The following is a 13,994-nucleotide window of genomic DNA, read 5'->3' on the forward strand; positions in this document are numbered from 1 at the left end:
CTCCTGTTTATTGGAGATGAGAAGAGCGGGAAGTAGGTGCTCCGCGAGAGAAGGGGAAATGAATTAAGACATACTGTTTCTAATGAGAATGCTGCTGGAGTTTGTCAGTGTCATGATTTGAGACTTGTTTAAACTGTGCTGTCCTTTGCAAAGGATGCTGTTATGCTTAACAAAGGCCAGTGTTTGATAAAGTGCAATTGCTATTATTTCTTGGCTGAATGCTTCAGGAGGTGAATAAATTTAATTTCCTGGGCTCATTGCAGCGTCTTATCTCCGTTTTGGAGCAAGTTATACATTAATCAGGGTTTTAACATTTCATAAACTTCTGGAGGAAGCTAAATGTCTTGAGTGCCTTTTGCGTGTACTGTCCATTGTCCAACATTAAGTTTACATCTTACTGTATTCTGTTCAACTTTAGTACTATAGTCACTATTCATTTCTTTCTTTGCAGCCTCTGTGAATGTGCTTGTCCAAAACTGCAAGATTTACAACGATGCTAGCTGTGATATCTCTGCTGACGGGCAGCTGCTGGCAGCCTTCATTCCCAGCAGTCAGAGAGGCTTCCCTGATGAAGGAATACTGGCTGTATATTCTCTGGCACCCCACAACTTGGGCGAGATGCTATACACAAAGCGATTTGGTAAGCATACAGCAAGAAGTCAGGGTGGGTGGGGGTGTGACAACCTCAGAACTTCAGCCATCAGTAAGAAATGCAATAGATTGAGCATCAGTAATTGTAGCAGCAGGAAACATTTGATTGGCCGTCTAGCCAGCCACGGACACAGTACTACTGGGGAGAGGCTTGTGATATGGTCTGGACAAGTACAGTGCTCGTATGGGGGAGCTGCTGAATAGTTTTTAATTCCTTAAAGGACTTCATTGTCTTAGTGACAGAACACCTACAGCAAGGAAATGTCTTATAAAATTTGTAACTTGTGCAGGTCTCCCTATTCTCTACCCCTTGTAAGAATGAGATTAATATGGCATACATTATGTGAGGATGAAACAAGGGGCAGGATGTTAACCCATGAGAGAAATAACCCCTCTTCTCTTCATAGGACCTAATGCCATTTCTGTGAGCCTGTCTCCAATGGGCAGATATGTTATGGTGGGACTGGCTTCCCGACGTATCCTGTTGCACCCCACTACAGAACACATGGTTGCTCAAGTTTTCAGGCTGCAACAGCCCCATGGTGGAGAAACCTCTATGAGGGTGAGTATATGTGTATCCTGCTTGTGTGTGTTTGGCTCCAGCCTAGTAGTTAGTTGTTGGGTTCTTACAACAGAGACAGAATGCTCCAGAACCTCTGAATAATAAACACACAAAGAATTTATTGCAGACCTATACAAACATGGCAGGAGAATGTAAATACAACAGAACTGTGAAACTTTTCTCTTGTTTCAAATATGCTGATGAACAAATACATTCTGTGTTGTAATACATTCCTAGAGCTAGACATCATTCAGAGGACCTAGTAGGTCTTTTGTACCTTTTCAGGTAATATGCATCTTGCTTGTGGTACTACTGTTGATTTTGCTGAGGCAGCATATCAGCTGAGGCTTCAGGATCATTTTCTATCATTCCTAAAAGCAACTGACCTCTACAACAACAGCCATCAACAGTTTCAGGAAGGGTAGGGGCCAAGCTTCATATCCTACGTGCAAACTGAAGTTGACCATGCTTTTCCCAAACAGGCTTTGCTAGCTATTTATAAGTTAGTTCTTAATACATATATAAGGATATTTGGCAATGGAATTATCTTTATGTTCTGCTTTGTGTGGCAGCTGAACTGTGATCCACTTTGACTCATTTAGTACCTGAGGGAAAACCTTCATCTTTTCACTAAATGCCAGAGTTGAGAACATATGTGTCTTGCTTTCTTAATAAGTGAAGCACAACAGCTGTTCAGTGATAGTTCTAGGTAATAAAAGCCATGTCTAGTTCATAATGCACAAAGAGAGTTAAGGAGTCAGAACTAAGTAATTTCTAAAGCTGAAATTTGGGTTGGATTCAAGTTCTAGACCACGTATTCAGGTGACTTGTTTTAGGAGATGCAAAACAAATATTCAGAATTTTCACTTTGAGGGATAACTTTACCATTGTGGAAACTCATTCCATAAGAAATCTTTTTTTCCTGTTGTTTTTTTTCTAAAATATTTTTCTTTTTTTCTTAAAGGCCTCTCTAATTATGATTACTTTTGGCCATACACTGTTTTCTCAGTGTACAAGGGTTGCAGTGAGGCATTTGTCTAGTGACCTGACACTGGGGACAGACTTGTCGCTGAGTGAAATTCCTTGATTCACCTGATCTGAAACTCTTGTTTGTTGTCATGATCTGCTCCATATTATAAGGCAAGGGAAGATAAATGATGAAGGTATTCTTTGGTGCACCAGTCAGCACTTTTCCAGACGTGGTTCTGAGCTACCATTCTGGTACAAGCTTCTCAAAGTAAGAAATAGAAATTAAAATGTATTTAAGAAAAAAAATACAATTTGATTTACAGGTAAAGTTGGTAAAAGCTGCGTGGATATAAGATCACAAAGTACATGGAATCACTATCCTGTGAGGTGATTTGAAAATTCTAGTTTGCCCTAGCACTGTTTCTTTTTCATCTATTTTAAGATCCTAGTGAAATGCATATTTTTTTCTGCCAGAAACTGGAGTAGCCATTCCTACAGTCTTTTTACCATATCATAAGTTAAGACAGAGAAGTCCTATTAGCAAAAATCACATCTTCCTCTCATCTCTCCTTTACATTTGCTCTAAGCTCCAGTTGCTATGGCTTCTAGCCCTTGTCTTTTGGAGACATTTTTCTGTAGCCAGCTAAATCAGCAAGCTCACTGTCTAAATGTTTCATTTATATTTCTTCATCTCCATGTCTTCAAATGCTTGTACCCCTGCTCTTAGTCATCATTTAGTGAAGTAATGCTTTGTATTCTTTAATCTTCTCTTGTAATTTAATCTTACAACTTTTTTTTTCTTTTGAACTCTCTCCAAAAAACCTTTATTTTCTTTTTTTTCTTTCTTTTTTTTTTTCTTTTTTTTCCCCCTTGTTCTGGGATGTGTTTAAATGTACATAATGTGATAAGCACAGTTTTACCAGAAGCCCACAGAGGGTAGTTATTTTCCTTTTGGATAGCAGCCTTTATTTATGCAGTCAGAAACCATTGAGGGCTGGGTTAGTTTTCAGGGGGTTTGTTTGCTGTTTTGGTGCACTGAAAATTTTGTACCATTTTTTCCCACTCTTGCTTCTCAGACTTGCTCCACATCATTGCACTTCTGTCTTTCTCATCTGCTGTAGTTCTGGATTTTTTTCTCCAGATGGATTGCATGTATTCTAAAGGTTGCTTTTTTCATCTTTCTTGCACATGTATTTATAGCTTCCAAAACCTTTCCCCCATGTTTTGAAATCCATCCAGTCTAGCAGGATTTGCTAACTATTTTGCTGGTTTCCCCTATTCCAAATAATGTTTAAAGATGTTAAAAATATCTTATTTCTGACAGCTTTGGACTTGGAGCTTTATGCATGTGTGACAGGGTCACAGCTAGATCAGTTTGAATTAATTTGGTTAAAGAACTTTCCTCTTGAGTGATGTTGAATACTGTTTCAGCATTTTGGTGTGCTGCTGGTTGTCTTTGTGCAGTCCACAGAACCAAGCTTAGAAAGCATACAGCTGTCAATTTTTGTTAATACTGCTCCTATGTTAATACTGCTCCTATGTCTAGTTGTAAAAACTAGTGCATCCACCGCAGGTATTTCTTCTGCCTTGAATTTTGCAGTAAGACTGCTTCATAAGTTTGTAATACTTTTCAAGGCATGCAAAATGAAAATAGAGTTTTAAGTAGGAAACTTCATCATGTTCTTAGCACACTGCCCTTACCACAGCTGATATATTCATATTCAGTTGAGTAAAAATCTGTTTTTAGCTTGGCCAGCATGCAGAACAAAAAGGTTTAGGAAACCTGGTGAAACTGTATTCTTTAATATCTAATTTAATATGCACCTTAGAGAGAATCAGAAAGCATTTTTGTTGCCTCTCTGCCAACAGCTTGTAATACAAAGCACTTGTTACTCAAACTCTTAATTAAAAATGAGTCAGAGCCATGTTTGAAGCAATATTTTGTGGATATTTTAATTATACCCTACTCCAAAACTCCCAAAAGAAATGCTACATTATATTCTTTGAGAATTCTCATAAGCTGTTTGACAGTTCTTCTGCCTGCCTGCCTGCCTTCCTCCCTGCCTCCCTCTTGGCTTTGGATTTGCAGTCAATGAGCTGTAAGAGTAAGGCTTGGCAACATGGCCTCCAAGCCACTGCTGACCAGTGCAATGATTATTTCTGATTCAGATTAACCCTTCTTCCACATCCTTAACTAGCAGTCAATGGAATGCAGATTTCTATTGCTTGGAGAGTTTCTTCCATCTTGCTGTTAAAAGAGAGGTTTGAAGATGCAGTTAATTAATTTTATTACATGAAACTCTAATACATTTAATTGTAGTAGAAATTCACTGACTGTTGATGCAATTTTCTGAGAACTACAGCTATTTTGGATTGTACTAAGGGGCACCTTGGTGGTACAAGAGTACATTGTCTGTATTCATCTTGCTGCCAGTGTTTCAGAGAGATTGGGTAGAGTTCACAACAGGTCAGGGCTGTCGTGATTTGACAGTTACGAATTTTGTTCAGAAATAAAGTCATGAATTATCATCAGATGTGGTAGTTGTGAAGTAGAGGTTTATGCTTTTTCTGCTCACTCCCTTCAGATTGGGCTGATTAGCATTTCACATGGAAACCTCGCTCTGCTAAAGAACAATTTTTAAACTTCAGTCTGAAAAACAAAATCTTTCTAGTAGTGTTGACTTTTAACAGGAGGGATATGCATGAACATCAAGTGTTTGTTGCTTGTGTTCTTGGGGGATTTTTTTCCAAATCTCTGAAATGTATCTGTAGCTGGAGAGAACAGGGAAGGAATTGCTTTTAGCAGATATCTAGTTTGGGGGTGGTACAGATAGCAGTGATGCTGGCAATTGTCTGCAATTTGAGTTTCAGAGATAGAAAGCTTGGAGACAGAACTCCAAATGTGGAGTAAGGATAGGTTTTGTAGCCTGTTTTGAAAACATAGGTGGAATTTGCTTCTAAATAAAGCATGTCTGTTTTCAAGCTATTTGGTTTAGGGTGATTTTTGAATTCCACGTGCTTCCCAGCATATATGGACGTTAAAGGACTTAGAAGAACGTGAAATTAGATTCTTGTATGGAGCTGAAAGTCCTTAGAAACATGGGAAGAGTAAGGATCAAATTGCCCTGGATCTGATAGCAGTGGGTACTAGTGAGAAAGGCAGCCAGAAGGTAGTTTTATTTCTAGCATTCACAAATGCTGATGCCCTTGCAATGTTTAGTGTTTTTCATTCTACCCAGAGGAAGATAACTTGGGAATATCAGCAAAACATGATTACTGGAATCCAAATTAAAGTGAAACCTTGAAAGTAGCTTTTGAGCTGAGGATACAAAAAGTGAGGTAGGTGATAGAAAAATTTGATTGACATGGAGCTGAAGAGCAAATCATATAATTTGTGGGGATAAGGTGACTTAGCCAATCCCCATCTCAAGTGCTGCACTTGCTTTAAATGTGGAAAAATTCAGGCTGTGGAGATGCAGAATTAGTTCTTGACAAGACTGCTGCTATTTGGGAAACATTCTGATTAAGTGGTCGGTCAATAGCCTGGATGGAACAGAGTATTTGTACATTTCCATTGTAAACAGATGGAGCATTCCAAATACCACAGGAAGAAGGGCCTGAAACAGAAAGACTTGCAGAGTTTTAGCACAAAGCCAAGCGTTTTTTTGTTCTAGCATATTAACTCTTAATGAGTACAATGCACGGTGAAAAGATGCACAGTTTTCCTGAGTTGCATTCTGAGCTTCATGCAAGTGTCAGTGAAATGTATCCAGCATTGTCTGCAGAGGTCACTCACTGACTCTCTGGGTGAGCTGTGCAAGCTCCTGCAGCCATAAGCAACCAAACTTTAATCCTGAAAGCAAACACTCAGAGATCCAGTGCACATCTGTTTCACTGGAGCACAAGTTAGTTTTATCAGAAATCTTGGTCATGTGAAAATAAATTGGTTAGCAGAATATGAGGAGGTGGCTTACTGCAACACATTGCCTCCAGTGAAAGAGTTCATGTGAACTAACATATTTCTGAGAACAAGAGTAGTGTACAAGTACCAGCTTCTTGCTGTGTTGTTGAAGAATGTGTTGCTATGGTCCCTTGGGTCTTCTTTTAAGAAATATTTGACATCTTCAGGTCAACAGAGTGATCTTCTGAAGACTCCAAGTAGAACTGCAAATAATATGTCCAATTACTGCCCAAAGATATTTTTCACTCTTGGCAGAAGTCAAACCACATAGATGTTTTTTAGCCTTTTGAAAGGCCATGCAAAGTCATAGACTGCAGGCACTTGTTGATACTAGGAAAAGGACATGGAAACAGAACCCTTGTTTGACTGAAATGGGAAGTTCCTCCTTTTAACAGAGTGGAGCATAATTGTCTGGTTGAGACCTAGTAGTTTATGTATTCTGTGTATTGGCAGATTCTGTCAGATGTCTTTAGGAAAACAGATAATATCCAAAACCCATGTTGGTAAACACTGCTTATATAGGGTACTGTAAAGAGAGCTGTACCCAACATCACTGGTAAATGCAGCACAACCTTGGGGGTGCAGATGGCATGAAGATTTGCAGAGATGTGCACATTTGAGTAGGGATGCAGAAATGTGCAGGAATGGTTTGTTGTAAGACTTAGATATATTTCTGTGTTAATCAATTCAGCTGTGTCTGCTTGAAGTCTGCTAAGACATAGCTTAGAGGAAACTAAAAACTCATTAGAATCCTTCATAAGATACTGTGTTAATATCTCACATGATGGTTAAACATGGGAGCAATGTTTAACCATCCCTTTTAGCAGTCTGGTGTGAAGAAAAAGCAAATGACATCTCTTCAGGATGTTTTTACTTAATGGGATGTGAAACTGAGAGCCAAGACATTTTGTTTAGTATGAGGTCCAGTATTTGGAGAGCAGAGCTCTTGCAGTTCAGGTAAGGCCTTGAGCCTATTTGCCCCACAGTAGCTACTGTTAGCTTTGGTGCAGTTTGGTATGTAGTTTTAACTAGATTTAAGAAATTATAGCAAACATGATTCTACATATGAGATTATTTATGTGCAATCATCTTGCCCAAGTCATTTAGTTGGAAGGGAGCCAAAGTGAATTCTTACCAATTTGTATTGAACTGTGCATGGGCTGAGAAGAAATTGCTGTTTGGTATTTCACAAAAACTTTTTCCAGTACTTCTTCCTACCATCTTCATTTAATTAAATTTGAACCAACTCTTTCCTCTTGTATTTATTCCTTCCAGACATGTAGGCAGCTGGATGTCAGCCTCTTTTCACCTAGATGAGGATGCATGTAGCTCTGTCATCAACATATTTTTGACATTTGATCTTGTATGCCATTCCACTGAGGCTCAGCAGACAGAGAATGGAGTGGAATGGCAGCTGTGCACAAATCCTTTGCTCTTGTCATTGGATTTTTAACATATTGTAGATGTTGCTGTTACAGTCTCAGCATGACATTTAATGAGGAATTCACAGATACTGGCTTTGGTTTGCAGTCTGAGTAAAGGGCAAAAATAAAAAAAGGTTGCCGTTCCTTTTGCCAGAGAAATGGCGGTATGTCTATTAGATGGATACAGCATTGAGAGCTGTTGGTGATTTTTGGAAGAGAGAGCAGCAGTGGGATACAGTCCTGTTTGCACAGTTCTGGTTTTTTTGTGCATCTGTGCTGAGTATACATTCACGTGTATCTCTCTTCTGCCACTCCAGTCCCTTTGGCATTCCTGTTTTTCTTCTTTCATCTTTTCCAACCATGTGCATTGCAAATGAAAAGATAATTGTTTTGTTCAACAATTTCTTGCTTACTCAACCCTTGGTTTCAGATACCAGTTTGGACCAGTCCCCTGAGGGGGTTTTTGGAGCTATTACCCTGGTTTTACAGCATTTGAAAGACAGGTAGTAAAATAACAAACCACTTCACTGCAAGTGTGTTATTTTCCTGAGTGAGAGCTTTGTTACCTAAGATGATCCATTTCTTTGTAAGACTTTGTTCCCATTAGTTAATTTTAAATGTCGTAGTTGCATGGCAGGCTTGTGAAATGAAGTACCAGCTGATAATGCAAAGAACTCACCTAAAGAAGAAAGGATTAGGTGAGCTTTAATGAGACTTCTCTGAATTTGAAATATCAGCAGCAAATTATGTAATCAACCAGGATCAGGAAGAACCAAGAATCTTTTATGTTTGCAGAAAATTTTGCAATCCATCCAACAGGATTTTCTGGTGCTAGCCTGTTTTAGGAATTGGATCAACTATCCACAGAAAGGTTTCAGTTGTTGAAAATTAAGAGTTTTCATTTAATTTGCTGTGGCTCAGAAAGCAAAGCTAGGATTTTCTGCATGGAAAACAGGTGCAGAAAAAGGCAGAGAGAGGTTTTTTATATTGGTAAAGACTGAAGAAAAATTTTATATATAATCCTATTGCATCTGAGGAAGATAAATGGAGTTGAAAGAAATTTTTATTTGTGCTGAGCACTGGACGATAAAATCCATTTGAGGATAGGACTGACAAATCCGAAAAGATAAGTGCATTATTTTTCACTTCTTCCATTTTAACAGAGAAGGTCTATTGGAAAGATGTGTATGTTGTTAGCAGGAATCAGCTGGGGGGGAGGGGTTGAGCAGCATAGACCAACCTGCCTGATAGAGAGAGACTGGGAGCAAGAAGGCAAATCTTTTCCCCCATCTCATCATGGAAAATAGGTGCCTTTTTCTTTGCATCTGCATATAGGCACAGAGACTCCTTCCAAACAAAGGGGAGACAGAAAATGTTTCAAAATGCTGGTATATATTATCTTATGAATAAATGTATTGAGGAATCAGTTAGTTATCCCAAGGAGCGTTTGTTTTGCTTTGCTTTGCTCTGCTTTAGACAAGCTAGGTTTGAATTTTGCTGTGGAGAGTTCTGGAGTTTGTAACAGTGCAAGTCTTAAACCTGAATTTCATCATATTTTGTGAAATTCATTAATAGACAGCAAAGTAAAAAATGTAAGCCAAAATATTGTGCTGTTTATTAAGGAGATCAGGTTAGAACGTCTTTTTCTTATGGTGCTTCTGGGCCTTCAAAAAACACAAATTAATTGAATGCATAGTACAAGTCAGTGATTCAGGCTTACTGGCCAAGGACATGTGGTGTATTCAGTGGAGTGGTAGATGCTTTATAGAAACTTACCTGATACCTTGGTGTCAGAGGTAAGCTAGTCAAAACGTTGGCATTATAAAAATGTCAGGTTAGGTCTTTCAGTGGTAGCACAGTATTAGGAGGAGGCAAAAAAAAGATAATTAATTTAATTTAAATTATCTCTTGACAAGGTTCTTGCAATCAAAAAAAATTAAGTCAAACTTGCTCTGCTTATGCCTTCATGCTCTCACTGCATCTTATCTGCTGCTCTGGCAAATACAATTAGAGTTCATAATTTTCTGCATTTGTTTTAATGCTCTTTGAGTAGTTTCAGACTGTGTGTAGGACTTGCTTGGAGATGTACTTTCAGTGAACTTAATGCTGTGTTGTGGATTGGCTGTGATTTTAGGGCTGCATTGGTAGTACAACCTGTACTCATATGAAGAGCACTTTGTTTACCAAAACAAACTTTGTATCTGTGGAGGTGAGAAGTACATTTATTGGCTACCCTTATAGTTGTAGTCATCTAGCATAGATAAATGGTCTGAAGCTCTTCCTTGGCAACCCAGGTCAGAGTAGCTGCAAAACTGTGTATTTTACCAGTCCTCCAAGAGGTTTCTTTAGTGTTTAACTAAAGATATTTCTTTCCCTGTGTGTTTTCATTGTCTCTCAGCCTTTGGTGACAGTGTAATTCAGTTGTAAATTCCTAATTATGTTTTAGGCTTTTTTTGTGATTTAAAAACTCACCTTATCTGCTTCAGGGATGGCAAGATCTCCCCATGTAAAGGAGACAACAGCTGCACCCCCACCCCCCCAGGAGTCCTTATCGAGGCTGATCTAATAGCCAGCTTACTGCTTGGCCTAAGCAAAGGTAATGGCTTGAAATTTATTGGCATCTCGAAGGCAGATGCATCTAGTTGAGAGCAGAAGTGTCTCTATTGAATTAAAAAAAGATAAAAAGCAAGAGTTCCTGCTGAGTTTTCCTACTGCTTGTGCCAAAACTTTCTCTTCTCCAGCTTCAAAACATGTTTGTTCTTTCTTGAGTGCCAGAGAGAAGAAAGGTCTCACTCTGCCAAGCAAGTGGTATTCAGCACTCCCCTGCTTTTCATTGCTCTCCTTAGAGGTGGGAAGGCCTGGAGCGAAGCGGTGGCTGTGCAGATGATGCCCTGCCTCTGCTCTGGCCAGGCACGGCGCCGCCTGGATCGGCGAGTGCAGCACCGCGGCCAGCTGGCAGCAGGAGCGCAGACCTGGGGCAGCCTGCTGCTGCTTTGGTGACTGACAGCATCCTGGCAATTGCTCTGTCCAGCTTTTAGTGTTGGCACATCCCAGAAACGGGGGAGAAAGGTGGAATTTAATTTGTTATTAAAAAGCAGCAGCTTCCCTAGTACAGAATGGGAGGGGAAGACAGAAGGACTAGCTCAATAATGAGGATGATGTAGCAGAGACTTCTAGCAAAAAATTTTCTTACCTCTCCAGGGCAGGTATAAATTAACTGTCTAGCTCTATGCTTATGTATTGTGCCCTGGGCTGTCAGCTTGACATTGAGGAAGAGATCATTGAGAAAGATTCCTTGAGGCTGTTGATTGTCATGCATCCTCTCCTGGCACTCTGCCATAAGTAAATAGCTAAGTTAGTGGCTGTGACAGTACTGATGTGACAGCAATGACATGTTGGAGGGGAAGCAGCAACAGTGGGCTTGAGGTGGCCTTTGCACTCCAAATGCAGCTTGTTTAAATAATTTGAGGACCTATTTTTTCCTTATCTTCATGCGTTATAGCCCTGCTTTCTTTGAGCTGTCTTTTCCTGTGGCTATGAGGCAATGGAACCAGCTTTAGGGAGTTCAGTGCATGATGTACATGCTCACTCCTGTTGAGTGAGGATGGAAAAGATGCACCAAAGGGATAAGTTGTTGCTTCTAGTACATTTTTTGGAAATAGAAAAGTGCAGACAAAACTCAACCAAATCTTTCCCCACGCTTCATGATTACAGGGATGTAAAATGGAAGCAACCAACCTGTTTCTTTACTGACTATTGCTTTCCCTTGGTACAAATTGCCTTTTGTGTGGAAGTTTAGCTACCTAGACAGTTTTGGTTTTTCTAGACAAAAGCTTTTTACTTTTCTAACCTGCCCTGAACTCAAGGAGAGATGGACTCCTTGAAATGACAGGAGACTGCTGGAATCCCTGGTGAAGTGTGGAAAGATCACCAGAGACAGAGTTTTCTACAAACATAACTACAGGTCAAGCAACTGCTCTGTGTAATTCAGGCTGGATCATGGGGCCCTAAAGGGAAGGAGTAGGACCTGCCATGTGTACTGAAATTATATTTATATGTTTTTGTTGTTGCAAGAAGAGAACAGCTTGGTATACTTGTGTTACCTGCTAGGGCTTAAGCTTCCATAGGTATGTTCTGAAGCTCACTCACCTCAGACTTCACAGTGTTTGTTGTTAGAGAAACATACCATTCAAAACTATTTCAGAAGAGCATCTGGACATAAAGGCAGTTGTCAACTTTCTAAAATGCTGAATTGCCATGTCTAATGGTGTGGCCATGTATTATTGAATTGGGAGCATGGTGACGTTAAGAGCAAGTCTGACATTGGTTATGGTGAAGAGCATGGAAGCTTTTTGTAACTGCTGAGGGTGATTATGGGCTGCTAAGGTGTGGTGCAATATGATATCTTTTAATTGAAAGTGCCACACTATTAAAAATAAGCTCTTTGGAAACTCTGGGAGTATGGTGGGCACCTTTAAAAATCAATGGTTGCACTTTTACAACAGTGTTTCTAAACTGAACCCTTGGCCATCAACATGGCTGTTACATGTGGCCTGCAATTAATCTGTGGACCAGCCCTAATGAAAAGAAGCTCTCGAATTTTCAGCTTTATGCATCTGTATTGTTAATTTTAAGATTTTGAGGGTTGGCACCAATCACTTGACCTAGAAGCTGGAGAGTTGTGTTTATGTAGGATTCCTGTTGTAACCTGAGCATTTTTCCTAGAAGTTCAGAATTACAAAGCCTGAACAATCCACAGCAAAGAGGTGTGGTCAGTCTGTGGTATGTTTTCAGGCTGGCTACTTTGGTTGAAATATCTCAGTAACTTTTTATAAGATTTAATGATCAAAACAAGAAGACAAAAAAAATCCAAAAGGAATTAGCTGTGATCTATGGCAAATAATGCTTCCTGGCAGAGTTCTGACCTTCTTTGAAGAGAAGGACCTGCTGCTGTTGAAGGAACTTAATTTTTTTTTTCCACTCTGTGTATAGAGTAGGGGGTCTTGTTAATGGATGCAATTGCAACAGACAGTCTGTATGACTGCATCAGATTGATTAGCTGGGTCCTGGTTACTGCTGTGAGTGGTGATTATGCCAGTACAGCTGCTTTCTCTTTTTATGTACTAATTACCACACGCACGGATGTCATCACCCTTAACACTGCATGGAGTTGTCCCATTAGCGTGGGAGTGGGAAGCAGCAGGGGAGGGGAGCTCTTCAGCGTGACAAGCTGTTTGGAATTGAATGGAGTGGAATGATGAAGCAACTATTCTGATGCAGAATTTTAAAGCTATCTTGTCTCTGAGATTCAGCCCTCAGCCAGCACTTGCAGGTTGTCAAAACCAGACTCATGTCCTCAGAGGAGCATTTTCCATGGGGTGCTGTTTACTGCAAAGCAGTAAAAGCAGTAAAACTCAGCTATAGCCAGCAAGTCTCCTGCCTTGGTATGACTGGTTATGGAGCATGTGGGAGAACAGCTGTGCAAGCTGACCTGCCAGTTGGGAGAGCTTGCTGCTAGCCCAGGAAGGTGGTGGCTTCCTGAGATGTGACAAAGTCATTCTCAGTAGAAGAGAAACTGACTGTTTCTGACTTGCCAAAGGATATGATGAAAGACCCTTGCAGTCTTGAGAGATTCAGAATGCTTATTTTATGAATTTATGTTCCTGGTTCTGGCAGACCCCTCCCTTTCCCCTCCTTCCTCCTCCAAATCCAATCTTCCCATCTGAGAGTGCACCCTAATCTCCATGGTAACAGGTGTTAACCATTGTACAGCTGATTCCCCCCCTTCTATTTCTCCCCTTGCCCTTCCCTCCCTGCTGCCCCAGCAAGCAAGGCAGGGCAGGGGAATGGGACTGATATGACAGAGATGGGTAGGACATAGCTAAACCCCTAGAGACCTGTTCCTTCTGCCCAAATGCTGAGCTTCTCTGAATGCACTAACTGCTCAGTGATACAGCCAAGGCAAAGAGTGGCCAGCTTCTGCCATACAGAGAAATCCTTTTTTCTTGTCTAATGTGACCTCCTCAGAGGAGCAGTTAAATTTGTTAGTGGTGATGGGAAATAATGCAGCTATATTGTTTTGCTCTGACTTGCTTTGTGTGCATAGAGAATGCTCAGGATGAAGGTTGCGGGTACTAGCTATTGGAGGGCACATAGTTAAGTACTCCCTGACTCATGCTTCTCAAGTTAAATTGTCAAACAGACAAGATATGCAGTGGGCAACAGAGCTATGGAGTTAAATTGCCCCAGTTTGTTAAGATAGCTGATAAGTACCATCCTAATGATTTCTAATTATTTACTTCAAGTCACCTCAGCAGCGCAGTAGTGATTGATGTGCATTCCAATGAACATTCATCCTATTGTTCCAGCATAACATTATTCCCTTCTCTGCTCACTGGTTCACCACCATCCCCTTTTTTGTGGAGTC

The 13,994-nt window shown here is 40.2% G+C and overlaps 2 protein-coding genes across 10 annotated transcripts in view; both read left to right on the forward strand.

Moving 5' to 3' along the window:
• ARHGAP1 (Rho GTPase activating protein 1) overlaps positions 1–13,994 on the forward strand; it is a 182,821-nt gene that overhangs the window by 140,619 nt on the left and 28,208 nt on the right. The gene's annotated exons all lie outside the window — the stretch shown is intronic.
• AMBRA1 (autophagy and beclin 1 regulator 1) overlaps positions 1–13,994 on the forward strand; it is a 124,354-nt gene that overhangs the window by 83,046 nt on the left and 27,314 nt on the right. Inside the window, exons 13-14 of the mRNA XM_054276364.1 lie at positions 452–640; positions 1,059–1,213. Of these exons, the coding sequence (XP_054132339.1) occupies positions 452–640; positions 1,059–1,213 (344 nt within the window). The remainder of the gene's footprint in view (positions 1–451; positions 641–1,058; positions 1,214–13,994) is intronic.

Source organism: Melozone crissalis, unplaced genomic scaffold, assembly GCF_028551555.1.
Source record: "Melozone crissalis strain CALT ecotype California unplaced genomic scaffold, PUWL_Pcris_2 ptg000018l_1, whole genome shotgun sequence".
Classification (NCBI taxonomy): Eukaryota; Metazoa; Chordata; class Aves; order Passeriformes; family Passerellidae; genus Melozone; species Melozone crissalis.